Below are 2,276 nucleotides of genomic sequence, written 5' to 3'. Positions count from 1 at the left end.
TTCCGCCCGGGGCGGATTTTATCCTGATGGGATAATGTTCGTTCTCGGAACGGCTGGCTTTTTCCTATCCTGTCTTCCTTCTCTCTTCGATTTCGGGACGATAAGACCATAGCAGTTACAGTTCCCTCTGTCAAACCTTTAGACACTCACCTGCAAATCGGCCCAGTGGGGTTTTGGCCAACATGGGCCCAGCCTTCGCTGGATCTGACCACCCTGTTCGGCCCATCTGTAAAAAAAAAAAAATGAGATAAAATAATTTCACCCGAATATTATACGGCCCTAATTCCAGGGCCATGGTTCTGGTGATGGAATCTAGGGGGTAGTGCGTCTGCCTTGTAAGCGCTAGGCCGCGGGTTCGATTCCCGCCCGGGGCGGGTTTTATCCTGATGGGATAATGTTCGTTCTCGGAACGGCTGGCTTTCTCCTATCCTGTCTTCCTTCTCTCTTCGATTTCTCTAGCAGTCACAGTTCCCTCTGTCAAACCTCTTTAAAAAAAAACTTGATATTTGCATTCGCTTAAAAAAGTACAGTTACGGAACGGCTGGCTTTCTCCTATCCTGTCTTCCTTCTCTCTTCGATTTCGGGACGATAAGACCATAGCAGTTACAGTTCCCCCTGGCTTTCTCCTATCCTGTCTTCCTTCTCTCTTCGATTTCGGGACGATAAGACCATAGCAGTTACAGTTCCCTCTGTGTTCCTATCCTGTCTTCCTTCTCTCTTCGATTTCGGGACGATAAGACCATAGCAGTTACAGTTCCCTCTGTCGGCAGGCTTTCTCCTATCCTGTCTTCCTTCTCTCTTCGATTTCGGGACGATAATCGCTTTCTCCTATCCTGTCTTCCTTCTCTCTTCGATTTCGGGACGATAAGACCATAGCAGTTACAGTTCCCTCTGTCAACTTTCTTCCACCTGGCTTCCTTCTCTCTTCGATTTCGGGACGATAAGACCATAGCAGTTACAGTTCCCTCTGTCAAACCTCTTTAAAATGGTTCGATTCCCGCCCGGGGCGGATTTTATCCTGATGGGATAATGTTCGTTCTCGGAACGGCTGGCTTTCTCCTATCCCTCTCTTCCTTCTCTCTTCGATTTCGGGACGATAAGACCATAGCAGTTACAGTTCCCTCTGTTAAACCTCTTTAAAAAACTCTCTTCCTTCTCTCTTCGATTTCGGGACGATAAGACCATAGCAGTTACAGTTCCCTCTGTTAAACCTCTTTAAAAAAGCTTCCTTCTCTCTTCGATTTCGGGACGATAAGACCATAGCAGTTACAGTTCCCTCTGTCAAACCTCTTTAACCTGGCTTCCTTCTCTCTTCGATTTCGGGACGATAAGACCATAGCAGTTACAGTTCCCTCTGTCAAACCTCTTTAAAATGGTTCGATTCCCGCCCGGGGCGGATTTTATCCTGATGGGATAATGTTCGTTCTCGGAACGGCTGGCTTTCTCCTATCCGGTCTTCCTTCTCTCTTCGCTTTCGGGACGATAAGACCATAGCAGTTACAGTTCCCTCTGTCAAACCTTTAGACACTCACCTGCAAATCGGCCCAGTGGGGTTTTGGCCAACATGGGCCCAGCCTTCGCTGGATCTGACCACCCTGTTCGGCCCATCTGTGTCATGACCACTGTAGGCTGTACACTGTTCACCCGAATATTATACGGCCCTAATTCCAGGGCCATGGTTCTGGTGATGGAATCTAGGGCTGCCTTGGAGGCCGAATAGATGGTGTGACCTTCCAATGCAGTCTGGAAGAAAATAGAATAATAATAATAGAAATAAGAAACAGAGGCCGGCCTAGTTAGCTTGGCGTCTACCTTGTTAGCGCTAGGTCGCGGGTTCGATTCTAAACTGGGGCGGACTTTATCATGAACGGATAAGATTCGTTCTCGGAACAGCTGGCTTTCTCCTATCCTGTCTTCCTTCTCTCTTCGCTTTCCGACGATAAGATCTTAGCGGTTACAGGTCCCTCTGTCAAACCTCTTAAAAAAAAAACTTTAGCAGTTATACAGTGTCTGAACCGTAAGAAACCACTATGGTATTATTTACCTTGCCAGCTATGGAGGACACGTTGACAATACTACCCTGTATTTTATGATCAATCATTGTTTTGGACACCACTTGACTAATGTTGATGACTGCTTTTATATTCACATCAAATATGCTGAAATAATAGTAAAAAATAAAATAATAATACCTAATAAGTAATAAAAAAATCTGGTGTGAACATCACACGACTTTCCTTATCCTATTGAATGATGCTTATTTGAGTGTTCTTTTA

The 2,276-nt window shown here is 45.7% G+C and overlaps 1 protein-coding gene across 1 annotated transcript in view; it reads right to left on the bottom strand.

Moving 5' to 3' along the window:
* LOC103524703 (L-xylulose reductase-like) overlaps window positions 1-2,167 on the bottom strand; it is a gene marked incomplete at its 5' end in the record, with an annotated part of 10,824 nt that extends 8,657 nt beyond the window's left edge. Inside the window, 2 exons of the mRNA XM_017449710.2 lie at window positions 1,533-1,743; window positions 2,045-2,167. Of these exons, the coding sequence (XP_017305199.2) occupies window positions 1,533-1,743; window positions 2,045-2,167 (334 nt within the window). The remainder of the gene's footprint in view (window positions 1-1,532; window positions 1,744-2,044) is intronic.
* Between the last annotated feature and the right edge of the window lie 109 nt (window positions 2,168-2,276).

Source organism: Diaphorina citri, unplaced genomic scaffold (assembly GCF_000475195.1).
Source record: "Diaphorina citri unplaced genomic scaffold, Diaci psyllid genome assembly version 1.1 scaffold116, whole genome shotgun sequence".
Classification (NCBI taxonomy): Eukaryota; Metazoa; Arthropoda; class Insecta; order Hemiptera; family Psyllidae; genus Diaphorina; species Diaphorina citri.
This window is presented reverse-complemented; position numbering and strand designations above follow the sequence as displayed.